Genomic DNA, 27,296 nt, shown 5'->3' on the forward strand with positions numbered 1-27,296 from the left:
GTCAAAGTCTTCAAGGGAAAGCGGCCACAATCCAAGAGCAATCACACTTGAGACATCAAAGTGCCAGAGAAAAGAGAGGCGAGAGACGGTCCACATTTTTTCCACGCAAGCCAAGTGCAACTCAAGCGTGGAGGAAGAGGAGATGATCTAAGGCGAGGGTGCCATTGAGAGGAAGACGGAGAGCAGACAGATGTGCATGGGCAGGTAGCGGCACATCGGGGCCCCTCCTCTGGCTGGGAGAGACACCAAGACGACTCTGCTGGTCACATTCCTGCTCACTGCTCACTCACTGTCCACTCTCATGGGGCAGGACAGATGACCTGACACTCATGACCATGTGTCTGCACTGTGAATGAACAGTGTTCCACATTATCACGGTCAGTACTGGAAGAAGCCCTGCTCAAGTTCAAGCACAACTGATTTTAGTGACTAAAGAAAAACAAGCCACTGTGCAGAGAATAGATATTAAATGGCATTTAGTGGTTTTAGCTTTCTAAGATGGAGCTAATTTAAACGATTACTGTAACTACAGTTTGGTGTTTTAGTACAGGGGACCCCTTCCAAATGTTCAGTCCACTTTCAAAAAGCTCAAAATCTTAACTTTGGGAGATGTTAGGTGATTAATGGGGAAGCAAGTAGTTGTTGTACACGACATAGTAACAATATTTAATGTTAGTTAAAAGGAACAACTTTTTGGTTTCTAAACCAAACAATCAGAGGTTTTTAGAGTTGGAATCTTTGTTTGAACTGATGAAAACCCGAAAGAACTAGAAAAGGGGGAAACAAGTGAAACACGATATAGGGCTCACAGACATTGTGTTGGGTATGACACGCTAAAAGGGTTGAGAACCAGAGACGACATTTTTTTTTAACAATGTATTAGCAGTGGTGTAGTGCAGGGTGTACACATACAGAGTACACCCACTTATTTTTCAGTCTCCATAGGGTATAACCACTTCTAAATGTCCTCTGATTCACAATATTCAGACGTATGCTGCAGTTTGTTTCCTCTAGCATGGTGAAGGGACGATGTAGTTGTCTCAGCCTCTAGTCTGTTTGCCAGTTAAAATGATAAGACCTCTTCTGTGGTTTATGTTAATGTCATAACAATCCCTACTCCCTTAAGTCAAGCAGAGGAAGTTGAGTGTTTATGTGTAAGTACAAAAGGCCATTTTGGAAAAAATATGCAAGAGTAGTCTTATACAAGTCAGTGTTTATAACAGAGAGTGATTATCCTCTGCTGGACAGGCCCCTTAAAAAACATTTTTGGGAAAAAATTAAGAGTATACCCACTTCTTCAGGCACCACTACACCACAGTGTATTAGTATGTTTACGATGTGTCATTAGCTCATAATGTAAGATTAATATAGAGAAATAAAATGTTTAATATTTCCATTTGAAATCAGAAGAATAGAAGACATGATCATAACAAGAGATACTAAGTTATAATACTATATGTGTACTTGAATAAACATGTTTTTTTTTGTCATCCGCTGCCCATGGTTACTTCAATGAATATTTACTTTAAAGGTATTTTATTTTAGTGTGAAGCACGGACAAATTAGCTGTTAGCTCTTAGCAGCTGCTGTTTGACGGGCATCCAACCTGGTATGATGAATAAAGGCAGAGGTTGTTAACTTGTCAGTGGTCTGTCACACTATTCAGCAAAAGGGGCCAGCCCCCTCCTCTCCCTTCCTCACACCACTTCCTCGTAAGCTGTCATTCATCTCTGTTCCGCCTCACTGCTGCCCAGCCAATAGGATGCTGGCGCCTGACCAAGAGCACCAGGCTGCTTAGACTTGTGTAGTACGTTGATTGATAACCACAAACAGAGCTTTCCACTAGTCATAGGACACCATACAGGTGCAATTAACACATCAGACAGAGGCAGCGGAGAGAAAACAGCAGGTATGACGCATGATGGGTAGGACATGATTGGGTTTGAATATGAACATGTTAATTATGGGAATGGATGTGTGGATACATATTCATCATATTCATTAAAGGGGATTTGGAGGCATCATGAAGGTCAAGAAGACAAAGGTTAAATATATGATGAATACACAATGGCTTGGATTTTAAATCAGACCTTGTCACTCAGCTTTTTCTTATCTTTTCTTGCCTAAATTGATGTTTCTATTATGTCTGTTTTGCAGACTGAAACTACAGAGAGACTTTAACTATTTGTGATTAAAAACAAAAAGCTGCATTAATGTAGTATGAGGCAACGTGCTGTCAGCGATCCAGTGTGTATCTCACCAAACGGCTGTTATTTTCTGAGTGACAGATTCAACTTGATGCACCAGTGTGGGCACGTCTCACCCTCACAAAGTATCCTTAACCGTGCTGATACTTCATCTTCATGTCCTCCTATGTAACAAAACACCAGCAGCACTCTGCTCTGTAAAAAAAAAAAAAAAAATGTCCTGCCCACATCACATCCTCAAAGCCCCCTTTTGGTCTGTGTGATTGAACAATTACCGCCATGGTTAATTTGCCATCAATAGGGACATACGCTTGCATAGTTTACCAGCATGCCTACACAATGTTTACTTTGTCCCTTTGACTCCATCAAGAGGTTTTTCAGATGAAGTCAGTAGCACCGGGCAAAACAACTCACACTTTCATGGCAAAATGGTTTCCATCACAGCATGCGCATCACGCCTTTAATTTGTCTGTTACACGCCAGTGAAGAGCGAGCGTACCTAAGACAGCTGTTTCCATTTTTTTTTTTTTTTATCAGGATCCACAAATTACTGGAATGGAATGAAAAGCCACAAAGCTTGCACTATTTCTTTTCCAGAATCCATCTAGTTTTACATGCTGGAATATCATCCTGAGAGGTTATGATTGGTTCTTGTGAAATCTGTTTTTATAACTTTAATGCTCAAATGCTTTTTTTTAATCAAACATCCGATTAATTGTCTCCATCGAATTCTTCAACTACATTTGTTCGCCATTTACTTTCCATCAGGAAAAGCCGGTTATACATATATTTTTTAAAAAAGAAAGAAAGAGAGATATTACAAAAGTCTTTTTATTCCATTCACATGAAGTCGGCTCACAGATTGTGTTAACAGTAAAGCAATGTGACCTCAACAGAAGCGTCAGGTTCTTTGAAGCTATTGTAAAGAAAGCAGTGAAGGGATAACACATTTCATTGAATTTGCCCCCCGGGGACAAATAAAGTTTTTTGAATTGAATTGAATCCTTTTCTCCACTAATGTATAATTAGATTGTATAATGACATATTATTCTGCACTGTCTTATATGGCCATACAAAGTTATTGAAATGTAGCTTGTGTGCATTACAACAGGGCATTACTAAGTTTGAAAACTCAAGATTTAGAGGAACATGACAGTAAAGTTGCTACCATACAATATTTCTAAGGTTTTAACTAAAAAAGAAAACTCAACATAAACAGTCAATTTTTAATGATGTAGATAACTCAATTGAATTTATAATAATAAAATAAGTCAATGTGAGAGTGCTGCTTCTTTTCAAATATGACACGAGCTCTGTATTAGTAATAATAATAAACTGTGAATCATTTAATAACTACTGCAGTGAGAAACTCCCTTTGAGGTGTATGAAAATGAAATAATTGTATGTAATGTGTTTAGTTCCTGATGTAATGAATTACTTTTAGATTTGACCGGAGGTTATATATTCTTTATGACGAGAACGGATTATACCTCACCTCGTAATATTCCAATTCTTGTTATCTCCCTCCGTTATTATTTCATTTATAATTACATCATTGGTTTCAAATAACTTGATAAGTAATTAATGCACTAATTGTGGAATTAATACAATGACAGCAATTTACCACTTTTAATTATGACATTTTCAAGTCTTCAGAGGGAGTTTCATTCTTTGAAGTCACTAAATCATCCTGAAGTTATTACATTACTGGAGGCTGCCAGCTCACTGCAGGACCCTTTGATCTGTTACACTGAAGAGCCAACCACTACTGTAATCGGCCACAATCTAATTAGAGCGATCTGTGAACTAAAGACAATAGAAAGAAATAATCATGTAGCTCTGGAATGCAGAAAAAAATGGATGACACTGTTTTCAATCAGTCGTGGGGTCCTGTTTGAGGTTATGTCGTTGCTTCCATGTGAAGGACTTTCATGGACTCTGCGATCATTGAGCTGGTGTCAATTTGTCCGTAGATACCCACTAAAAATGCTTTGTGGAGCAAGATGTCTGCGTGTTCTGTGAGGGGGGAAAAAACACATTACAGCATGAAGCTATGCTTCTCTGACTACAGTATGACTGAGCTTTTAAAAAATCAGGCTGATAATACTGTGTGGTTATGTGTCAATAGAGAGAAACATGGGCTATACTATAGTCTTACCTTGACAGAGAAGCACATACTCTGGAAGATTGCGGAGAGCAGTTTGTACCACGTCAAAGTTACCGCTGCCCATACAGTACATGAAAGTTGGCAGGAAGTCTGTTGCTAGGCTGCAGCAAAGAAAACATACACTGTTATACGTCGAAATGTAAAAGGTGACAGATATAGACAGATGTGAAGGAGAGTGACAGGGATAAAGAACCATTTTTTTCCCTCTCAGTTCCAGCATGCTACCTGATGGTCTTTTGTCCCAGAGTTATGGACACTTACCAGGGATTGTTCTGGATGCAGCGCAGGGCCAGACTGAAGGCCATGTTTCGACACAAGTCCTCAGACGAAGCCATGAGTCTCTGCAGGTCGTTCTACAAACAGTGACACAAAGCGGTAACAGACATGACACACACACACACACCGAGCAGTACAAGACTGTTTTTTTTAAAGTTGTTTATGACTCACAATGAAGTACTGGATGATCTCTGGGCTCCTCCTCGACTTCTCATCCACCTCTGTCAACACCTCCAACACATCTACAGCAGACGAGGGGGAAAAACAGCATATTACTCATAATGATGCAGGATTTATACATTTGAAAACTGCTGTAGCGGTATATTACTCACCCTCGACTGCCTCTCCTCTCGACATCTTTTTCAGGTACGTTGTCATGTCAGCAGCGCTCAGGGAAACCGTGGCAGATATGTTGACGAGGGGGAGGGACCCAGTGGCCATGTCGTCTGAAAAAGAACAAAATAAATATTTACTGAGATGGAAAAAGTGCAACATTGGCTTTTAACTTAATATGTTACCAAATAACTTCAAGGTTGTTTTCTACACTTTAAATAGCGTGGATGTCATGAAATACTAAAATCCTCATGCACTTACCTTCTCCCTCTTCTGGTGCGACCTCTGCAGACGAACTCTTAACAGGCAGAGTGAGTCCGGCCAGCAGAGACTTTAACTGAACCAGGTCCGGGTTTTCAGCACACAGAGTCCTGGCAGGAAAAAAAACAGCAAGATAAATAAATAAGCATTGATGCTGAAAACACAGTGAGCACAGTTTCCTGGTTGGTGATTTAAATGTCACATTTTTATTCTGTAAAAAAAAAGAAAAAGAAAAAACTTACTGCAAGATGCCAGAGTGCTTCTGTAAAAAGGGAATGGCAGCTGCTGCATCATGGGTAATGTACTTCTGTGTGAACTGCAAAAACTTGTTAATGAAGAGGAACGGAGACCGAGACCTCTGGAAGTTCTAAAAGAGGAAAAATGCGGAAAAATGTGTAAGCATGATGAACCTCTGATTCATTAAATCCACTCATTATAAATCATACTCTGACGTGTGAGCCGCCTACCTGCAGGACTTTCATGAAGGACAGAAGGCAGTCTTGAAGCGCCCTCTGGTGGTCGCTGTGGAAAACAAGGGGCTGCAGCAGCTCCAAAATGGCAAGTACATTACTAAAGAACATCATGTGGTTCTGCTGCCGAAACTCCTGCAAGTTGAGGTGAATGCGACCGCGTAAGAGCCCCGCAATCATGGGCATGTGTCTGCAAACAAAAGAAAGGAAAAAGAGTTAACAAGATGAACTGGAAACAGAAGATCTGGTGTTTGTAAAAAAAAAACTAAATGAGAAAATAGTTCCGCATTTTGTACCTGAGCAAAAGGACAGGGTGAGACACAGCCAGCTTTCTGCATGCCAGGTTGGCATCAGAGGCTCGGTTCTCAGCAGACTTTGAGTCTCCGATATCAGCGAGGAGTGTGACCAGCCGATGCACCAGGACATCGAGCTGAAGAGAAAAACAACGCAGTAAGAATTATTCTTAGAGTCGTTCTTTAAGTTGTACACATAGACAAAATTATTTTTGAGAAATCCCAATTTTCAGAATGAGGATTGATTCCTGTGGAGGGTGGATGGATGCAGCTCAGATCTTTCATTACTTTTCACCTACTTAGTGACGCAATAGAACACTACAGTGTATTTTTACTCCTGCTTTTCCCTAATGGGCTTCACTTTCCCATTCATGTATTTAAAACCAGATATTTAACTTCATATTGGGACACTTGTCTGAGAAAAGCAGAAATGATTTTCCCTTGGAAGCATGACTTATAAAATGGAATTACATCTACATGCTGATGGATGGACATGTTTACCTTGCAGCTGCTGCCGTACGCGGCCCCCCCACTGCTGAAGGTGCCTTCAGGCAGGGTAACGTGCTGGATGACCTCCGGGAAGTGCAGATAGATCTGCAGCAGCAAGTTCTGGCACCGCTTACTCATCGCACTGAAGGACAGAAAGAATGAGCAAAACGAGGTGTATAGTGTATGATATGGGATAAAGACGAGGCATCAACTACATGAATTAGATTTTAGGAAATACATTTCATTAATGGCTTAAGAGAGTGTAGCTGTCCATGGTAAAGAGAAAAGCTTAGTGGCAAAATAATCCAGAATGTAAATCCCTGATGTTGTTGAATTGTGTAGTTTGAAGGGATGTAACTGACAGTGATTGGTTGACCGATTTTGTGTAGCTATAGAAACTTTGTCAGCTCAGTGAATTTAATTCTACAGTCACACTCCTGTTATAAAGCAAACAATGTTCTTAGTTTGGTCAAATTCACTTCCTCTACCTCTTTGAACAGATTCAAAACACTTCAGATATCACTGAGCTGAGATAAGGGAGCACCATAAAGCACTCCTCTATTGTTACAGCCTCAAAGCAACATCATTAATGTACACTAATACAACCTAAGAACATCAACAGCGTAATGTAATTCACAAGCGTTTTCCTCTAAGTCACTGTGGTTTCATATAATCCTCAGAGGCTCTTGTCAGGCTTCAATGACGCGCTCTTTGCTAACTTTGGAGTTTATTCAAGCTATGAATTAAGAAAATCTGAACGACCTTGACCAAGAGGAGAGAAGCTGCTGGTTGCTCAACAGTTTCTGTGTAATTGGAATAAACACCAGCTTATCTGGGAGCAAGGTTGCACAAGAAGAATGCTAAACATTCAATCAAGTGTGTATTCAACACAAGGCCAAACCCCTTTACTCTCAACATGTTTTTTTTTTTTTTTTTTTATCCCGCCATGTTTTTTTCGCCAGCAACTATTTTACCAGGCAGCTTAGCTGTACTTAAAATACTGTAATTCGGGAGCTAATTTTGCTTGACCTTGGCCAAAGTTTCCTCATTAAAGTGGTTTAATAACCAGAGACATGTTCATGAAAGGAGGGTTTGACTCCACAAAGAGTTGCACCCTGATCTCTGACAGCTAAGTCAGAGCAGGAATTCACAACACAGGCAAGTTTAGAGCTTCAGCCTTAATCCTCTTGGCTTCATTATAATGCACTGAGCTTTTAAAGAGATCACAGTACAGACGACTTCTGCTGGTTTTAATTTCACACCAATAGACCTAATTATCGAGTTTTCCCTGGTCCACAGCAGTGCGGCTGACAGAGGAAGTCGAAAAAGTTCATCTGCGCTGCGAAAAGGAAATCTACTGCGATCTCCCCCAACTTTATCAGCACATGGTTTAGGAACAAAAAAAAAATGACTTTCTGCTAATTAGAAAGAACAATGCGACATGTCCGAATGGAATGGTGAGCACTATAGTGAACCTTACGTGACAAAATGTGATGAGCATATGCGTGTGAATGAAAGAGGAGTCTTCAATCCATTAATATACTACATGGAAAAAAACGCCTTACCTGTCCTCCCACTTCTTTGTGCAGTTGATGAGGTACTCCGAGACTTTCTTGATGTTTTCCAGCTCCCCGCTGCAGTAGGAGTGAAGGAGGGGCAGCCTGGACTGGATGAGGGAGCAGGAGGTCTGGTCCAGGCTGCTTTTGTCATCGTGCGGTGAGTCACGGCTGTGGAGCTCCGACTCTGACAAGATCAGGTCCACCAGGCTGATGAGCTCCTCTGAACTGAGCCGCAAAACAAACTTTTCGGTTTTCTTCTGCACAGACAAAAAAAAAAAAAAAAAAAAGAAAGAAGAAGAAATAAGTCAGAAATGAACTCCCACAGACTTTAATCACACCATAAACACGGAAATATTTGTGAACACTCCCATGAGGGATTTGGATCTTACTTGGGGGATCTTCTGGTCACGTCCTTGCCAGATACGCGGGATGTGGCTGCACGCCCACAGAAAATCCAGGGCAGATGACGGGTCAAGTCTGAAAACATAAACACACACTCAAGTTCTCATAATCTCTCATGCTAAGAAACAAAATGCTCAATGCACCCTCAAAGGAACTAGAAAATGTTCCTCAACTAAGAACTGTACATTGATCAACGAATGTCACAAAATAAAGGCTAAGAATAAAGGTGTTGTACTTGTAGTCTCTGCGTTTGCTGAGTAGAGCGCTGATACACTGCAGGAGGGTGGACCAGTTTGACTGATGTGTAAGCAACGCTAAAAGATAAGGCCTGTATGCAGGGATCCCCCGTGCCTGGAATAATTGAAAAAGGATGCATCAGAAATGCAGAGCACACGTTTTGTAAGACAAGAGAAAAAAACATTATCTGCAGGTGCATGTTTATCTTACCTTGTTGAGGGCAAACAGAAGTTTCTGCTGAAGGTCTGGACACACTGACGTCACCTCAGGGTCCAGATGCTCCAGCCAGTCCACCAGCAGCCCAGAGCTCAGTCCTGACTTTGTCACCTCAGAGCTGGAGGCAAAGATGAAACCGAGAGGTTACAGGTGCAACATCTTTCAAGTTCTTATTGCATTGATCTAGATCTAAAAACAACACATCCACAACACAGCTGAGCTTCATTTTTCACCCCGCATTCATTAAAACAGGGTCAATAGAAAAACATGTGACTGTGACTCAGATGTGAATTTCAGCACTGTATGGGTAGGCATGGTAACATTGTTCCCCTTCTTGCATAAATTGAAAATCCCAGAAATGTAAGAGGACTGAATCTAACAAAAGGACTCAATATACACCACAAAGTCAGTAAAGTTGCAGTCCTGTTCTCTGTGTGTGTGTTCCCCCGTTGTTAGACTGGAGAAAATTCATTGTGCTGCTATCATACAGTCTTTGGCAGCTACCGGATGTTTAAAGGTGGAGTGTTTACTTTCATGTTGCTCAGTGCATGAGTTAACGTCATTGGATTTATCGAGCCACCTTAAATGTCAAAATGATAACTGACCATTGTGTTTATTTTTAACGTTTCTCCTGCATGACACCTTCGTGATGGTTGGATTTTCAAGTACACTCAAAAAAGTGTATATATATTTCAGCTGTATTATGCAAACTGAAAATATTCTATTTGTGTGCTCAGGCCTGATTGGGCCTGGAGCAATGTGAGTCAGGCCAGTGGGGAGTGGGGACAATCGGGCTTTAGCAGGGGATGGGGCATCTGGGCCTTGTGTGAGTGCACCCTTAAGATGTATAGTAAGAAAAGTATTCCACAAGCATAAACCCTGGTAGAGCATTATTCCAAGGTAAAGCCTTAATAAGGAGCTAATCACAATTCTAACTAAATCACAATTACAGGAAGCAGCTTCCAACATGTTGCTCAAACACTGAGCCATTAAATACAACAAAACGTTTTGTGGAAAACAGTTTTGTTTCTATGTTACAACAACTAACTTCTAACTTCCGTGGTGCACCTGAATGCAGCACTAAGCCAAAAGTTAATGTTCAACAAGTGCTCAATGTTCTGGTTCATTAAAGCAAACAGATGCAAACATTTGACCAACAACACTGATTCACTTGAAAGCTGTCTTAATGACACAAAATGCTGACATGAGTAGTAACATGGCTTCTACAGTTTAAGGTAAACTGTCTTCTTAGAGTACACAGACAGTGTTGAACACACACACGTGCAATCACTTCATCTAACTTGTACTTCTTGGAAAAGAGCTTGTTTGTGTCACTGAACAACCTTTCACTATTTACCAGCCTCACTGGCACAATGAAAACATTCTGTAATCTGTTCTGATTTTCACTGGATATGAAATGAAGTAAAGCTGCAAAACCAATTAAATCTTTCTGAACCAAATCAAATACCAGTTTCTGAGTACACGGCCACAGGCAGCATGCAAAGCTTTGGTATGTTTGTCACCAGCAGACCCTCTTTTTTTTTTTTTTAAATTCTTTCAGTCCTCTCAAATGTAAATGCTTCTTGCATGACTTGGAAGGGAAATAGAATTGCAGTGCTCACTTGTTAGAATCAGGTTCCTTTTTCACAGCTCGCTCCTCGCTTTCCGGAAGCAGCAAGGAAATCACCGTGGCAACAGGGCCAGCTGTCCCGTTCTGTGTACCAACAGTCATCAACAGAGACAGCAGCTCCTCCAGATATGGTGACCTCACCGCAATCAGGCCCTGTAACACTGGGATACAATCAAAACAGCACGGTTAGAAACGGCCCCACCATGATGGACTCTTATGTAATAAAACTCAATGATTCCACTCAATGAAGAGTGGCAACATCTGTTTGCTTTAGTGACGGTAAACATTTTTAATCACAACATTCACAACAGGGTTTTATTTTTAATTCAAGCTACCTGTTCTTTATTATATCAATTCATTTTGACTGATCAGCACTTTTTGTCTTGTGTTGTTTATGCTGCTGTAAAAAACCCAAAGTGGTACTGGAAGGAATCAATTGTAGGATTTCAAGTCTCAAAAATATATTCTTAAAAAAAATGTGATTTTAAATTTGAAAATTGAGCTTGATTAAAGAATTAAGTATTCTTACATTGAAAAATCTATTTGAGTCTCAGACTCTCTCAGTCAATTAACTATTCTCCTAGTGTTTGAAACGTTAAATCTGATCTACAGTTCTATCAAAATCAAAGCACATTCATTTCTCAATGACTCTGTGAATACCTTTTCCGATGAGCTCCCCTTCTGCATTACATCGCTCTCCAGCTTTCAGCATTGCAATAATGGCTCTGAGTGGCACTTCAGTGTCTCTGTGATAAGCCAGCGCCTCAGCCAGGTGGAGGAAACCTGAACGCACTGTATGCAGGGTAGATACAAGGTGTCACTCGCTGTGTTTACAAAGGAATCTTCATTTGAGAAGATAAATGGATGAAGTGCTTACCATCACTGTGCCTGTGTTTCTGAGAGTTCTGACCAGCGAAGGTTTTGAGCAAAGTCTTCAGTGGTCCCGCCTCCACAGTAGGGTTGTCTAACCAGAGCGACAACCCAACAATGACCTTGGAGAACAGTGAGGAGAAAGCAATGTCCTGCGAGACAAGACGCTGGAAGGACATCAAGCAGGAGAAAATAGAACATGTGTTTTATATTTCAATATCGAAGAACAGAAAATGAAATATGCACTGACTGTCAGTGAGGCTTACCTGGTAGAGGTGAAGCTGACGCATCAGAGGACAGGACAGGGCGTGGTTGTGGTGCATGGACATGATAATAGGCCCAGCATGAGCGGATGCTAGCAGAGTTGCAATGGCCTGTAGGAGCCTGAAAGCCAACCCGGCCTGCTGGATTTGTCCCTGCTTAGCCCGCATCAACTCTTTAGCCAAGGCTTGCTGCAGGGCCAGAGAGAGCTGGCTGGGAGGGGGGCCATGCCAGTGGGGGTCCACATTTAAGGGGAATATCTGTGGAGGCAAGGGTAACGGAAATAAGACGGTTTGACAAAGAAGAGAATGTGAAACAAGAAGAAACTCTTTCCTTAATGGAAGTGGGAGAAAAAAAGAAAGTTAACCTCACCTGAAGCAACATGCCAGTTAGATCATCGTCAGGCCCGACCGCAGGAAGCTGAGCGGCTGTTCTCATCTTCACAGAGCTTTGGGGCGTTTCCACGGTAACTTTGGCCTTACTTGTTTCAGCAGAATCTGTCAGGTGAGATTCAATCAGGAAATGGAATCATCAAGATTACTTTTTTGGAAGATTTCCTTTTTAGCTTCTTGAAAACAAATATCCCTATGGCATAAGACATATTAACGTTTTAAAAAATAGTGTGTAATACATTTTTTTTTAATTAAAACATTTTACAGAGAAAATGACTCAAACAAACATAAACAACAGCTTGGAAGCTGAAGTCACCAACCTCTGTCTGGAGGAAGAGAAGAGCTCAGTAATGAATGAAAAGTGTGCCCCCCAGTGGCCCCTCGCTCATGCTGCACTTCAACCAGGTGGGCCATGTAGTCTATTTCAGGATAAATACGAAATGGGATAAATCATTAATATTTTCAAACGATAAGTCTCAATATGAAACCTTTACAAATGCTTAATATCGGCACTCTTACGCTTGTCCATGATGCAGTCTTCCAGCGTCTGTGGCTCATGGGAGACCGCCTGGTCCAGGTACTGCAGGAGTTTACTCATGCTGGACACGGGAATGCCAAAGGACTGGACAAACAGCAGCAGCTGCTCAGACTCCAGATCGTGCAGAGCTACGCAGAAACACATGTTGTTGTTTTTTTCATTAAAATATAAACATTGATTATAGGGTAAAAACTGCAGAAATTCTTGTTCTATGGCTGTAAGTCATACCTGCATCAACCAATCGAGAAACCTCTGATCGGATCATCCTCAGTTTCAACCAATCAGGCAGCAGTAGAGCCTCTTCTGATGTGTCGACCAGGAAGGCGGTGGGCAGAGGTTTTTTGTCAGGAAACCAAATGTCCAAAAGAGCGTAGAAATCACTCTCTCCTTCAAAAAAAAAAAAAAAGAAACACCACAATGGTAAAAAAAAACATGTTCTTAAAGCTCATTTTTAAAAATTTGCAAACATAGAACTGTGATGTAATCAGGACTACCTTTGGGTGGCCCAAGAGTCAGCAGGATGACCATGGCATGGACTACAAGAATGTGCATTGTAGCAGTCTCTCCTGTAGTCCAACGCAGGAACACCTGGTCCTGAGATTCTGACTGAAAAGAGACAGAAAAAGTGCTCGTCGTGTTACAAAGATTCTTAAAAGCCTACAGTGATTATCTTCAGTTCAGTTTTTCCACCAGCAGATGACATTTCAGTGGCAGAATCAAACTGAGTGAGTCATGTTGTTAATGATACAGTTAAGTCAAGAGCACATCTCTGGCCATTGCTCACCCAGCTGTAAAGATCCTCCCCCTCTTTGGTCTTCCTCATCCTTTTGATGTACGTAGAGAAGATGGTGAGAAAGGCACTGAGCACCGCGTCAGACTCAGGCCTGCACGAGTGTCTGGAGAAAAGGCTGTTCATGATGGTGGAGCGCTCGACAATAAGTCTGGCAACATCCTACGGGGAGGTGATTTAAAGATTAACGTCAGGACCGCTCCACAAAAAGAAAAACAAATCCAAGAAAAGTCGCGTCATGTTAATATCATTTACAACAACTCAGCGTGATTACCAGAGCCAGGTCGTTATGAGAGGACTGCTCCTCCACTGGTGCATGCTGGGATAGGTAGATGAGATAGGCACTTATAGTCTGCGGATCCGTCTCCATGTGGATAGCCTTAAAGAGAGCAGATGTATCTTCATAAATATTTATTTTTAACCATAACAGCTTTGCATACAATCACACTTATTGACAGTGTAATCGCACACTTACCTGTTGCAGAGCAGTGGACGTCATGCCTCTGACGCTGTCAAACAAAGGGAGCTTGGGCAGGTCTTGTAGCAGCCACTGATATCCCGGCAAGAGTTCGGCATCTGCGGAGTCTTCTTCCATCGGCTGCTCCCGCTCCTCTCCGTCTCTCAAGCCTCCTTCTATCAGCACCAATGACAAACCCTAAACACACATATTAAATGTAAGTGGATTCTCGCTTTGTGACAATATGGAGCTGAAGATTTCTGCTTCCAATTTAAATACCTTTATCGCTAGCACTCGTGATGCCACCTGAGAGGAGCTGAGGCGACGAAGAAAGTAGTCCAGCACTTCACACGTCGTCTGCTCGTCAGCCTTAGGACCCAACAAGAGATCCTGCAGCCGCCCGAGCAGCTGCCTCTGTTTTTGTTGTCTCTAAAAGCAGCAACAACAACAAAAAAGTCAGGGTTAGTCAAGACTCACTTTAGAACAGATAAAAGCAGCAAATGTGTGTGAATAGATACCGTATCAATTTTGCAATGTAAGCACAACAGTGATCACAGATTAGTTGTTAAGAAAACAGGACAATTTGAGTAATTAGTGTGAGCAAATAGTAAGGTATCGTCTTATGTCAACATACTTGTCGCTTCTTTTGTTTCTGCTCTTTGCTCTCTCCCTCTTCATCGTCCTCTATCGGTAAACTGTCATCAGCAGCGTCATGCAAAAGAAATTCGCAAAGGCACTGCACTGGAAGCACATCCAAGGACCCCTCACTGGACTGGACCAAATCAGCCAACCACGGCATGGACTGAGACGAAGCCTGGGAAGAAATCAATGTGCTTTAGTTACAGGAAACACACTGCAGGCAATAATCAAAGTTGTTCCCTGTTTTAATCCAAAGTAAATACAGAACAAGCTCAAAGATTACAGAAGTAATGCACTTTTTGAGACCCAAAAAGGGGGGCCTAAAAAAAAAAAGTCTCAAGAGCAGTGTCGCTAATATTTTGCAGCTTGTGAATTTTAAAATGGTACGCAGGAGAAAGATATGCGAGTAAGTTCGAGGCATTACCTGTCTCTGGATGATGTTAAGGAGGAAGTCAGGGTTGCGGCTGCGGCAGAGGAGATGTCCCAGACGCAGGGACTGGTTTAGAGTTTTTACCTGCTCCTGGATCTGAGGGGGAGGTCGGCGAGAAGGACCCCTGAACACAAACATTGAGTCAATCTTCCACTCAAGCAGCTGTTGGCACTGACAGCTTCCTTGAAATATCTGCTTGACTCAAAACAGTTCTGTGCAAACTCACAAGCATTTTCTGCTAGAGAGAGTGTGTTAATCTAATAGCTACAAGTTACATGAAGTCATTGGTCTTTCTCTCTTACTGTGGATCCAGACTGGTAAGCTGCGACAACAGCAGGCTGTTGCTCTCTGTGATGGTCTGTTTGGTGGAGGCTGCAGCCAGGTGGCTCTCAAAGGCCAGGATCTCTTGTTTCTCTCTCTGGGAGATCTGCAGCTCCCTGTTGATCATCTCCGTCTTTGTGTCCTCATCCGCAACCGTGCACGGAGGGTAGGTATAGTTACTGCAGCGGCAGCATACAGAGATGTGTGTTAGCTGATCAGCAACGTCCACTTTACTTACTTTAGTTATTTGATTGTAAACTAAGATCTTCACCTACTTTGTCATAACCATCTCCATGAGCATCTTCAGTGTAGGATAGCCATCCCATGCAGCCATACCTAAAGGGAAAAAAATGCAAGATGGTGTATTAGTACAAAATGATTAATATCTTAGAGCAATTCATTATATAGACACAATTAAAAGGGATTGCTCTACCTATTTTCTGAGGATTAAACGCAGCCACCACAAGCAGCAGCAGCCATGCCTTCCAATACAGTGTAGATATTGCCAGATTTGGCGGTTGGTACCTTTAATATTAAGATCCATTTGTTATTTCAGGTTGTAAACTGTAATTTAAGAGCACTTTCAAAGCCAGAGAAGACAGACGTGTTACCCTGCAGGCAGCTGGATGTTCTCTGGGTGATGGTATGTACACAGATTCAGCACTGCATCGATGAGTTGGATCCTCTCCACTTTCACGACCTCCAGATCTGCTCAAACATCAACAGTCAGCGTGACTCAAATGTATACATCAACAACTCCTGTGAGGGAGTTCATATTAAATATCTAACTTGTGGTGAATGACGTTCACAGTTGGAGCGCATGGTCACACACCATCAGATTGAACTCCGGCAGCTCTTTTAACCAGGTGATCTGCCAGCTCCATGGCGTCGGCCGGGCCCAGGGGCAAATCACGGGACAGCCCGATCACCAGGATACGCATCAGTGTGTCCTCCAGCAGAGGCACCTCGGAGCAGAGGCGAAGGAAGAAACTGTAGAAGTAAAAAAAAAACATAGTAAGGTAACAGTTAAACTGCAGAGAGAACATTTATTTTGAAGAATGCAAAAAAAAAAAAACTCACTTTCTGTCACTCTCTGGAGGCCAGTTGTCCCACTTGTAATATGTCTCAGGTTGCTCGGTGAAAAGCACTTTGTGAAGGCTGAGGACATGGAAAAGAGTGATTACATATAAAGTAACTGGAAACATGTTTGACCTGTGCACATTTAACACATCAGAGATTCACAGTAACTGACCAGTGAACATAGTCTTTTGCGCCGACTTTGCTGATCGTAGGAACGACAGAGTGAAGCCACCATACAGCGTCTCTCTGGATGGAAGCTATTTGATTCTGAAATGACCTCAGGGCCTCCAGATCTGGAACAAACCAATCATGTGTTGAAGGCAAAGCTGATTCTGCTTATTGTGGTTAAAAAAAACACTATTAATAAAAATTTAAAAAAACAGCACTAACTCTTCTTCTCTCCTTTGTCCCAAGCGACGCCAGATTCTTTGACCTGAGCGGTGATGCCCAGCATCATTGAGACGGTCAGTAAATCTGTCACCTGGATGACAAAACGCTCCTGCAGAAGAGACGAGGATGAACAGTTCAAAGTCAAGTAAAAATCATGAAAGCAAAAGAAAAGAATTGGGATTGCTGTTGAATCTAGATTTACTTTGAACTCCATGTCCACATATGTGGCCTCCTTTCTCTCTTGCATCAAACCAAAGCAGAAGGACTGGAAGTTGATCTCATGTTTGGTCTGTTTGATGATTTCTCTCAGCAATGCTCGGGAGGCGCGGAGGTAATCGTCCTTATTGGTTAGCAGGTCCTGGAACACCATGGCCAAGAACTACACACACGATGGGAGATGGGGAGAATGTGATACGACACAGAAAACAAGTGGTTAAAATCGTAACATCTATTCTTAGCCCTCGTTATTCCTCGTAACTTCATTCATTTCACCTTTGGGCCCTGCTCGGGGCTGTGCTGCAGCACTGTGTGCAGGACTTGCATGTTGTTTGGATTCCGGGCATTGGACAGCTCGTTGAAGATCACCAGCTTCACCATCGTGCCTAGGTTGTCTCTGTGTGCATTCAGCAGCTCTCTGGAGAATCGACAGCCAAAGCACCAGTTAGTGCGAGTCACTATGAGTCACAGCCGGTTCACAGTCAAACATGAAAAGCTCCACAGACCTGACACACAGCATGTAGTGGTTGAGGAGGACTTTGGGTTTGAGGCGGATCTTGATCAGGTTGGAGATCACCTCCATGTCGTCCGCTCCGTGGCTGTTGCAGTTCATGCACAAAGACATGAGGAGGTCTTGAGCGGGTCGCGTCAGCTGTTCAAACACAAAAACAAAGAAAGTGAGTCTCATTAGAGTCATCCCAATTCCTCATTATTTCTTTAAAATTTACCATCAACATAAAAAAAAGACAATGCACAAAATGTTCGACAGTAGTTAAGACAGATTTGAGTGTCTCTTCCTTTTAATCTGTGATTCATAGTTACCAATAATGTAATACAATGTTTCACAATGTTGATACCAGTGTAGTAAAAGTATCAAATGCATCTACAATTAAAAACCACTGAGATGTTTAAAAAATAAGCATTGTGAGTGATTCATTCCAGGATATCTGGTACTTACCTTTGGGTTCTGGAGCCACATCTCCAGCCTCTGCACGGCCATGAGCCGCGCCTCTTTGTAGCCACACGTGGCCGTGAGCAGACGCAGCAGGTTCCGGGACACGTTGTCCATCGGCTGCCTTCGGTTCAGCTGATCCCTGAGGACGTCCAGCACATAGTCCTCCACGCTTTCTGCCAGTTCTTCATACCTACAGTGCGCCAGAGGGGAGAAGAAAAAACATCACCATCCAAGGACACTTAAATAATTAGTTATACTGATAAGATTATCAAAATATCAAAATATGATTTCTTCTAGAACAAGGAATGCAAGTTGTTGTTTTTTTCTCAAGAAGGTAAAAGTTTAAAGGTGTTTCAAACTGTAGCATCCCTCGTTTCTATTGGGTAGAGTCCGTACCGAGGCATAACCTGTCCATCATCCTCAGGGCTGAGTTTCTCCTCTGCTATCAGCAATTCAGTTTGGCTGTCGTCCTCATCAGGGGTTGAGGGATGAGGGCTGCTTCCTACAAAAAGACAAAACACAAAACACAAACGTAGTATCAGTAATTGCCTCGAGCATCAGAAATCTCATCATTAAACAGTCCTGAGTGTTTTTACAAAGTGACTGTACCCGCACTGAGATCTCCACCAGAGCGGCCAGTGTCGGCCTGCAGCAGCATACTCTTAGGAGGCATCTTTGTCCCAAAAGCGGTCTGGATGTTTTCCACAAAGATTTTACAGTGAGAACTGTCTACCCAGATTCTTTCCCCCAGAGAGTCCTCAATGTACACCTGTAAAAATATCCAAAAATGTAAAACTTAACAATAGACGGCAGTACAAAAGAAGGAATTGATACTACTTTGAGTGTTAGAGAGACTCTTACTTTCACAAAGATCTCTGGCCAGTTCTCGTCCTCCTCGTAGGCCGCCATCAGCAGATTGCATGCAAGAACGGACACAAGGCTGTTCCCCTTTGCTTTAAAGTTGATTGAAGCATCCCGGCGCAGGAGGCTGCACAAGGCCTAGAAAATCAGAAAAAAAGTTTAGACTAATTCCAACATTTGTAAGGTTCCCTTTTGAGTAGAAAATGCTAAAAATGTGATTTACTATCATTTCCTCTAGTAGTTAGTTACACAACTTTATAGCAAAGGATTCCTAAAGACATCTGTTAAGAACAGTTTATTGTTATGCACCATTAAAAATAAAGAATGATCTCAACTGTTAATGAAGCGATGATTGAGTTTTCTTTTATTAAGTGAATCATTTAACAACTTTCTTCACCTTTTACAAAACTACCAGCTTCAATTGTAAAATAAAAATGAAGATAAGGAAGCATTTTCATTGCAGTAATATTACATCGGTGTTATACAGCATCCCAAAACATACCTCAATAATTCCTTCAGTTGCAAAAACGTTGGGCTTGATTTTGGCCAGGAACATGAGGCTGAGGTACAGAGTGATGTCGGGCTTGGCTCGGTTCAACTTGAGTTGTTTCACTGCTCCGCACAGCAGTCCCTCGATGCGATCGTCATTTCCTTCTGACTCTGCAGCTTCAATCTCATCCAGCAACACTGCAGGTGACACTACATTAAAAAAAAAAAAGAGCAGATTAAGCCTTCTTGCAACGATGATGAAATATAAACCTTCTTTGTTGGGATCGTTTTCTATGTTTCACAAGTTTTCAGAAATCAAGAGTTTTTCATTTACCTTCGATAGGTACTACTGACGGCTCTTTTATCGAGGGTGATATTGCCCTCTTGTCCACAGCTGCTACATCAGCCAGTCGTCCCAGAGCACTGACCGGAGGGGTGGTTGAGAGTTTGGGTCGCTTCGTCAGGCTCGACAGGCCCGATGAGGAGGGCAGGGTGGAGGAAGTTTCTCTCTTGCGATCAGTAGGTAGACCTGACGCTGCTGGCTTCAGGAGGACAGCGGGGGCTTTGGGCTCTCCACCCTGGCTCTTCGATCCAAGAGCAATAAAATCTCCCGGTGGTGGGTGGCCTTGGAAACATAGATGTCACAGAAAGTTGTAATTCATTTTCTTATTTACCACTAAACAACACTGAGATGAGTGTGGTGGTGATGTTATACCTGATGGTTTTGCAGCACTGGGGCGCCTGATAGTTGTAGGCTTTGGGCGATTCATCTTGATTTACAAGCACAGACTCAAGCACGTTGAAAGGGGGGCATTTCCTAACCTTCAATTTTCTGTGTAAAGAAAAAAACAGATAATCCAAAATTAGCAACCAAAGTTAAATCACCGAGGATAAAGTTTGTAGCAGCATTATTCCACTTTCTGAGCTCCTACAATTGAATAACTGATTACATGGCAAGGGAAACAACACTCGCGTTATATGAGTAGCAAACATACTTTGTTCAGACTCAGCTGTCAGCATTAATGTTGTTAGTAAAGAAAACAAATACAGCAAGAGCTAAGAATGAGGCTGCTAGCTATTTTTTTTTTTTGCTAGCTTTAGCTTTTGTCAAGCGCAGCACCGACAGTTTACAGGCGTTAACTAGCCTAAAAGTTACCCAATTTTAATAAAAAGGTGCCTTACATGTTTATTCAGTGACATCCGTTTGATCATTATTGGCGTGGATAAAGTACTTTCAACAAAAATCCACGTTTGCTGGCTGTATGCCTTCAGACAACAATGATGGTTTCTTCTTCTCTGAATCGATGTAGTTCACTCACAAACACTGAAGTGTGTAGCTCCCTCTAGTGGTCAGATGTAAATATCACCAGACCACTAGAGGGGAAATATCTTCGTTTTAGCCCTCTGTTCGTTACAGACTGTCACCTTCAAACTAAAGTTGTTGCATAATTTCCCTCAGGATACCAAAACTGATGAGTCATCTTTATTTCTGATTTAAGTTTCATCACTATACCGCCATTCATCTCTACTTCACCTCGTCTGTACCTTCCTCTAATATTTCATTTTGTCTATTTAACTTAGGCTATGCCTTGATGTTACTGCAATTGATGGTTTATTTTAATAGCTAATTACAATTCCCTGTTGTCAACCAGACTGCATTGGGCCAACCAGCCTAACTATTCTTATTTTATAGGCTATACGTTTTAAATACTGTAGTTTTACGGAAGTATGTTTGACACACACCCGTTACCTACAGTAATTCAAATAATTTAGGATTAACTAGCGGGTATTTTATTATTACTATATCTCACTGTTGCTAATGTTAATCATTGGCATTATGGCCGATGGCCACTGGGGGGCAGTGTATGCAGTCACTAAGGAGGCTTAAACTACAGGCGTAGGCCACTTATATTTATTCTAAAATTAGACATAACAGAGCCTAGCATTAGAAACCTACGTAAGCGTATTGCATTCATGTGGAGAATTTTTTTTTTGCCTGGTTTCTTGTTATTACGAGATAAAGATTTCGTTATAACGATATACAGATAAGTGATACGTATAAGTGATACGTTTATGAAAAAATTGCACTTTCAAATTCAAAGCTGAACTTTAAGAGGAAGTATTTAGAGCCGTCATAACTGGACCCCCAACTTGAACACTACCTTTAGAGGGTCAATTAATTGAAGGTAGACCGCTCCTGAGCATCTGAGCATACAATAACGACGTGAAGAATAAGTACAAAATATCTGGCTTCAGTTTCTTCAAAGTGAAAATGTTTTAGTTTCTCTACTCCTCTATGACAGAAACATGGATATCTTTGAGTTGTGGACAAAGCAAGACATTTGAGGACTTTATCTTTGGCTTTAGGAAACCGAGAATGAGGTTTTTCACCATTTTCAGACAAAAAAAACCTCATAGATACATTTTTTTTTTTAAATCAACAGATTAATCATTAATGATAGTAATTGTTAGTTGCAGCCTTAGTGTACTTATTATACTATACTACACTGCTACTACCCCAAGTCCTAATCACAAGAAAGCTTTCCCCTAGTCTGAATTGAAGTCTTAAATCACACCCAGAATTATTGTGACTAACTACAAATTCTGTGCTTTTTTCATAAGCAGCCAACCTACTTATAGCTGAGAGCGTATGTAACCTCGTAGGAAGAGATAAAGCTCAATGGCTTCTTCAGGTGAGGTGGGTGCATGGAGGTTTGTTTTCTGCCATGGCTAGGCAACAAATGTCAAAGACTGTCTTATCACATGGATATGGGCCTCTCAGAAGGCATTCCTCTCTGCAGATCTGAATCTTTTGTTGAGACACCTCTTTGAGGTAATCCCACGGCCCAAACAGTTGAGGGAGTCATCAGTGGACATCCACCAGGAGACACAGCATTTCTGCTTGGGGCGGATTCTGTGGCTGTTCCAGAGATCGACAACTTCCTGCAATTCTCTCTGGGAAGGACAACAAAGGTTATCAACTCAAATATAACACACTCATGAGCTCAAATTCTGTATTTGTGGTCCATAATGTTGGCAGACAAATATCTTACAAAGTTTTTTCTTTGTCCTGTATACTACACCGTATAACAAACCAGAATGAGGCTCATGCCGAATGGTATTCCTTACTAGGTTATTGAGAGGAATAGTATGAGTCACTTTTTTGATGCTGATGAAGACGCATGGAGTCAAAATGTTTTTATAATGAAAAAGTTTGATGCCTTTAATCCATGTGCTCCACTATACTTTGGACCAAATATTTCAAGTTTCTCCTGTTATATGAATCCCTGAAGTAAATCATACTTTATTGATGAAAGCAAATCTATGACTGATGACACGTTTTAAACACGTTATGGATTACAGAGTAGGCCTACCTTCTTAAATTGTGATGTTCATATAATAATTTTGATTACTGGAACTCTCTAATGACCTGTGATAACCTGATTAGTTGTAGGCTAGTTGCTTAGTCTCCTAATTGCGCAAAAATCTGCATTCAAAGAAATTAAACTGTAGATCATTCGCCTCCGCAGGAAAATCTGTTTCCCCAGCAATGTAGCCTACTTGTTTGTTTGTTTGTTTGTTTGTTGTTCTTAAATAAATATACAATAATAAGAAAATATGGAAGGTTATGCATATCACAGTATAGTAGACTGTAGCCTACTTTCCAAATAAGAAGTCTCCCCTCCTCTATCAGTATTTTCCTTCTTAATGAGGCAAGCAGGTAAGCACATCATTTTGTGGTATTGAAATGTGCGATGCACCACAGCGCAATCAACATCAGGTGGACAGCGCCTGGTGCTGAAATTATAGACACATCAAGCAACAGAGCTTGTTTGTCGAAAGGGTTCATAATCAATACATGGCATTATGCAATATGGCACTACGGACAAGGGCAAGATACCATTTAAATCATAACATTTGGAGGCCAACTGGTGGCTTCTTACCTCAATTATCTCAAGACATGAGAATTGTATCAGATTCTTGTCCAAAAAGTCTCCAGAAAAGTTGTCTGAATCTTTGACCTCTTTCAACATGTTCATCCAAAACTGTGCATGTTGTTTCCTGAAAAATCCCCACCAGTTCTCAATGCACTGGTTCTGATTGCTTGACCCATACAAATAGCACATTGGAGCAAATTCATCAGCATGATCATTATTCTCAAGAACATTTGCATCTGCTCCATGTGACCGTTCTCTGTTCCCATGTTCCACTGAATCCTGGTAGCAGTTCCATTTCTTGTTGCCACTTCTTCCGTGAAGTATCCAGCGACGACCTTGGGATTGCTACTTGTAGAATATGCATGGAGCCATATGACCAAACGTGAAAACCTGTCGATTGCACCGTTAATACAGATCCCATATGGTTTCAGTTTATCATAGGAATCAACATGCCACAAGAAATTTGGACCTGGGTTTTGGTATAGGCGCCGTCGCAGGCGATTTCGGCGCCACAGTTGAACTCCATGGGCATCCAGTATTTTCAGCAAATGCCTAATTGTATTTTGAGTCACCACATAGCCAGCTAGAATGCATTTCAGATGCATCACTTTATATCCGTGAAACATACCGTATTTATTCAACTGATCCTGGAGGAATAACGCAATGTCAAGTAGGTCAGAGTGTTCTTTCCGTCTGAACAACCTTAACACCTTCAGATGCCTGCAAAGTTGACAAGCTCATGATAATACCATCTATGTTACTCAAAGACACTAATATTTCCCAATGTCTTAAACCAAGATGGAAATAAAACGCAAGCAAATCAATAACCCTGGTCATCGTTGCCTTTTGATCTTCCTCCCTCCTCTGCCTGCCACAATGCAAACTTCATTACCCCTCTAGTATCATTTTAGTCTGTTATGTGATCTTTTCTCGTTATTACGAGATCTTTATCTCGTAATAACAAGAAACCAGGCAAAAAAGAAAAAATCTCCACATGAATGCAATACGCTTCCGTAGAAACCCCCGTCTGACCCTTCCAAAGAAAAGCGTTTATATAAAGATGAGTAGTTACGCAATGTGACCGGGAAACAACACTTTTTTAGGCTATAACACATTAAATGTTTAAAAACATCATAGGTATCATTACAACAAAAAAAAACAAAAAAACAATACAAAATGTGATAGCCTATTTCATAATGTTTGCAGCCACCGGTGCTTTTTTGATACCTCAAAAGAAGAAAAAAAACTCAAGTGAAGTGATTCTAACTGTTTTTCTATAAATACATAAAAAGTAACTAATTCATCTGATAAACTAAAAGTGGAACCATTACCTTTTCTCTTCTGGAGAGTACAAAAGTATAAAAAAATAAAAGCATTCATGCACATTTAGGTAGCCTATATTCTGATGAAGGTTGGGACAAAGCCTGCAGGGTTTTTTTTGTGCTTCTCTTTCTCTTTCCATTTGAGAGCATAAGATTCAATGTATTGCCAAGAAAAACAGTCACCTTTTTTTCCCAATAACAAGAGTTTACCACAAGGGGGCAGCATTCTCCATACTGCTACATTAGGGTGGTCACTGTTTTTCAATGTGCATGGTAGGAGTTTACAATCTACTATGTGCAAACTTACAGTCTATGGCGCAAACACATGGACATCAATTCTAACCTAACAAAACAACATTTCCAACTTCCATCCAAAACAGAATAGGCAGCTGTGATAAAATAGCATCACTTTGTGGTGAGTTTGTCAAAGACCCAACACACGTTCAAAAAGGCACTGAACTGATATAAAATGAGAAAAACGTAACATTCATTGGTCACTCTCCCATGCTTCAAAACAGATAACAAAAGATCACAATTCCATTAGACATAAAACACTGACACAAAGTTCACCGTCATATCCAATACCCATGGGAAACAAGACGCAGATTTTTTCAGTCTTAAGTCATCAACAAAGTTCATGATAATGATGAGTCACACAATTAAGCAACGCAGAAACAAGGTTTCCTCGGAAATTACAGGGTACATGATTTCATCCCTACGACTGTATTCCCCCTATTAAAGTATTCCTTAAAGTCAGAGTATCAAAGCTTAGCCTTAATAATGTTCATTTTTAGCCCTGCCTATGGTCACATTCAGCTATTTGTTCATTAATTTTCCATTTCTAAGCACAACCACACTATCATGTAAAGATAGGGTAACTATAGCAACTTAGTTTACAACCTGTGTGGTTCTTGCTTGATAACTTATAGTCTATATACATATAGTCAGTAAACAGTTGACCAGGGCTTCCTCCAGCTGCTACCACTACTACTGTAACTACACCATGTTCCTTTCCATGGAGCTCCGACCTGCCAGCTGGTTACGTAAAGTGTTTTCATATGAAACAGATTCTGGTGAAGTCAGTGGAATGTTCAGTCAATGTTCCAAATTAAGTCTAGTCTCAAATGGGAAGTCTTCAAATCTGTAAAAACAATCCTTTCTACTTCTGACATTACGTACTGTGCCACAGGCAGCTGTCTAATGTGTCAGGCCTTCTTAGTTAGGTTTTCCTGATCCATGTGAAAACACTGGGGGGAAGGACAATTAAGGTGTTTTTTTTTAATCTGGTGTGGGGTTTACTTGGTTCATTGGTAATGCTATCCCTTCAGTTAAAAAAAAAAAAATCCTGCATGGTCAATATCAGCCTTTAACTGGCTAATAATTTGGAGCATTTGGGACGAAACATAGGTCCTTTTGCAACAGGGGGCCTCTTTGTGCTAGATCATATTTCTGAGTTCAAGAGTCTGAGTCAGAAAGAAGCCAGATTAGTGACTCAAAGTTACTTCCTGTAATCCTAAACGACCTGTGAGAAGCACAGACCCCACAGCTCGCTGATTTCTAACGCACACCCTGAGCAAGCTGCCACACATGCTCCTCTGTTGTTGTTTTGTCCGACACAATGGGTATTTCAGGTCATCCGTGGACACTGTGAGCAGATGGACAGTAATTGGATGGTGTTGCTTCCACTGAACAGCTGGATGTCTGACTGATGGTGGAAATCAACGGGGGTCCTAAAAGAATCTTAATCTCAGCACTTTCTCTTTCGCCATTGTCAGCAGATTGAGAGGCAAACAGACAACAATCAGACAATACAGCAGTTATTGTTTCTGTTCATCGATTTTGTTTGGTTTCTGATTTTCATTTTCTGCACTGTATTTCCTCTCAACTCAGTTGATCTCACTGCATTCTCATCTGGTTACATGTCATTGGATCTAACTGAATGTAATGAAATCCCATCTCCCCTCTCTGTAGTTTTAGTATGACTAAAATCCCACTGTTCATCATCATCTCCTTTTATCTCTGATGTCATTTCATCCAATGTTACATACTCCCGTCAACTCTCATTTCATCTTGTGATGTAATCTCTTATATTATGAGAACTAATCTCATTTAAACTCACATCTACTTTCTTCTAATCCACTGCCAAACCATCTCTAATCTCTTTGAATGCCGTTGATCTCAAACATTCTCTCGTTGTTTAAGTGTATTCATGTCATTCCATCTCTTCTCTTTTCATCACATTTGTTGTCGAATCAATTCTCACCACATCCTATTCTCACTACTTTTTTCAAATCTCTGATGTAGGGTTACTTACTGGAATATCATCTTAATTTGTCATCTTTATTCATTTGATTTGAATTCATCTTGACTGAAGAGTAATCTAATAAAATATTCTTCTTAATCCATCTCATGTACCAACTAAACTACTATTTTTTTTTTATTAGTGAAAGTCATGAACCCTTACATGTAGAAATACTCAGTGACGAGCAAAGTCCTGAATCAAAAATCTTAATATTAGCATCAGAACATTCTTACAGTAAATACATAAGGTACTTATTACATAGAAAGGCTAGAATTAGAAAATATATTCATAATGTAAGAATAACTGATGTTGCAGCTGGTGAAACTCTGACTGGCTACATCATATAATTCCCACAGAATATTCTTAACTTTTTAGTTCATCATATAATATAAGTATAATATATGTATAATTTTTTTGGGAAAAAAACTCTGATAGAAGTGTGATGAAAAATAAAATGTATTTAGTTCCTGTACATCCCTGATTCTCAATAAGACCCAATAAGAAC

General features: G+C 41.0%; 1 protein-coding gene across 1 annotated transcript; it reads right to left on the reverse strand.

The window, feature by feature from the left end:
• Window positions 1-3,022: 3,022 nt before the first annotated feature.
• On the reverse strand, window positions 3,023-20,544 carry ints1 (integrator complex subunit 1). Its single transcript, XM_061065709.1, has 48 exons — window positions 20,412-20,544; window positions 19,945-20,061; window positions 19,564-19,854; window positions 19,243-19,439; window positions 18,741-18,878; window positions 18,489-18,648; window positions 18,276-18,381; window positions 17,883-18,069; window positions 17,431-17,576; window positions 17,201-17,342; window positions 16,911-17,087; window positions 16,709-16,817; window positions 16,491-16,611; window positions 16,319-16,396; window positions 16,071-16,228; window positions 15,850-15,946; window positions 15,672-15,763; window positions 15,514-15,574; window positions 15,220-15,417; window positions 14,912-15,041; window positions 14,483-14,662; window positions 14,128-14,277; window positions 13,867-14,046; window positions 13,666-13,770; window positions 13,386-13,553; window positions 13,096-13,207; window positions 12,830-12,988; window positions 12,583-12,729; window positions 12,384-12,482; window positions 12,044-12,168; window positions 11,677-11,931; window positions 11,418-11,577; window positions 11,201-11,332; window positions 10,533-10,701; window positions 8,905-9,028; window positions 8,693-8,808; window positions 8,445-8,532; window positions 8,062-8,312; window positions 6,509-6,638; window positions 6,011-6,144; window positions 5,712-5,904; window positions 5,487-5,611; window positions 5,245-5,354; window positions 4,983-5,096; window positions 4,822-4,892; window positions 4,636-4,727; window positions 4,366-4,475; window positions 3,023-4,223 (listed from the first exon to the last, which is right to left on the reverse strand). The coding sequence occupies exons 2-48, from the start codon at window positions 19,997-19,999 to the stop codon at window positions 4,108-4,110; spliced, it is 6,558 nt and encodes a 2,185-aa protein (XP_060921692.1). The 5' UTR covers window positions 20,000-20,061; window positions 20,412-20,544; the 3' UTR covers window positions 3,023-4,107.
• Between the last annotated feature and the right edge of the window lie 6,752 nt (window positions 20,545-27,296).

The sequence above is a fragment of the Labrus mixtus genome, chromosome 20 (genome assembly GCF_963584025.1).
Source record: "Labrus mixtus chromosome 20, fLabMix1.1, whole genome shotgun sequence".
In the NCBI taxonomy this organism is placed as follows: Eukaryota; Metazoa; Chordata; class Actinopteri; order Labriformes; family Labridae; genus Labrus; species Labrus mixtus.

Coding starts and splice junctions, on each gene's coding strand:
- ints1 (XM_061065709.1), bottom strand. CDS start 19,999: ATGAATCGCCCAAAGCCTACAACTATCAGGCGCCCCAGTGCTGCAAAA. Junction 19,440..19,563: donor GTCAGTAGTACCTATCGAAG/GTAAATGAAAAA, acceptor TTTTTAATGTAG/TGTCACCTGCAGTGTTGCTG. Junction 15,575..15,671: donor GTTTAATCCTCAGAAAATAG/GTAGAGCAATCC, acceptor TTTTCCCTTTAG/GTATGGCTGCATGGGATGGC.